Source organism: Merops nubicus, unplaced genomic scaffold (genome assembly GCF_000691845.1).
Source record: "Merops nubicus isolate BGI_N331 unplaced genomic scaffold, ASM69184v1 scaffold5944, whole genome shotgun sequence".
Classification (NCBI taxonomy): domain Eukaryota; kingdom Metazoa; phylum Chordata; class Aves; order Coraciiformes; family Meropidae; genus Merops; species Merops nubicus.
Window position 1 is genome coordinate 1 of NW_008606122.1, and position 719 is coordinate 719.

A 719-nucleotide genomic window follows, 5' to 3' on the forward strand; every position below is an offset into this window, starting at 1 on the left:
GGCAACGCCAACACTCTGCGGGTGCGGGACTGCCGCGGCTGCACGGTGCTCTGCGGGCCCGTGTCCACCTCCGTGCTGGTGGATGGCTGCAGCGACTGTCTCCTGGTGGTGGCCTGCCAGCAGCTCCGCACCCATCGCACCCGCGACAGCCAGTTCTACGTGCAGGTGACCAGCCGTGCCATTATCGAGGAGTGCACTAAGGTCTCCTTCGCACCCTACACCTGGAGCTACCCTGGTATCGAGAAGGATTTCGAGTCTTCTGGGCTGGACAGAAACAGAAATAACTGGAACATAGTGGATGACTTTAACTGGCTCGTGACCGACAAGCCTTCGCCCAACTGGAGCCAGATTCCTGAGCAGGAAAGAATCAATTGCTGGGACTGAATGCAGAGGCAGCTTGGGGCTGAGCACGAAATCCTGGTGTAAATGCATTGATCCATAAACTGGGATCTATCCCTGATACACCCTGAAATGATTCCATTTGGGACTTAACTTGTGAATGACAGTGTATGTTAATTGAAGAGTACCATTCAAATATAGTTTACTGTTCTTACACACAGTGCTGCTATAATCTTAATGTATCACTGTGGAATTTGCCAACTGCTGTACCTCATTACTAAGTTTTTCTAACTAGGGTGGGGCAAGGGGTTCCAATAAACAGCAGCGAGCCTCTGTTAGAGCTGGTGTGCTGCTGCTTTCCTTCACCCAGGCAGAATGGG

At 52.0% G+C, this 719-nt stretch overlaps 1 protein-coding gene across 1 annotated transcript; it reads left to right on the forward strand.

Moving 5' to 3' along the window:
* Positions 1 to 3: 3 nt before the first annotated feature.
* On the forward strand, positions 4 to 384 carry TBCC (tubulin folding cofactor C; the record flags this gene model as incomplete). The annotated part of the gene is made up of 1 exon (XM_008939546.1): positions 4 to 384. A coding segment is annotated over one exon (381 nt), but the record flags the coding sequence as incomplete, so codon positions are not given.
* Positions 385 to 719: the final 335 nt, after the last annotated feature.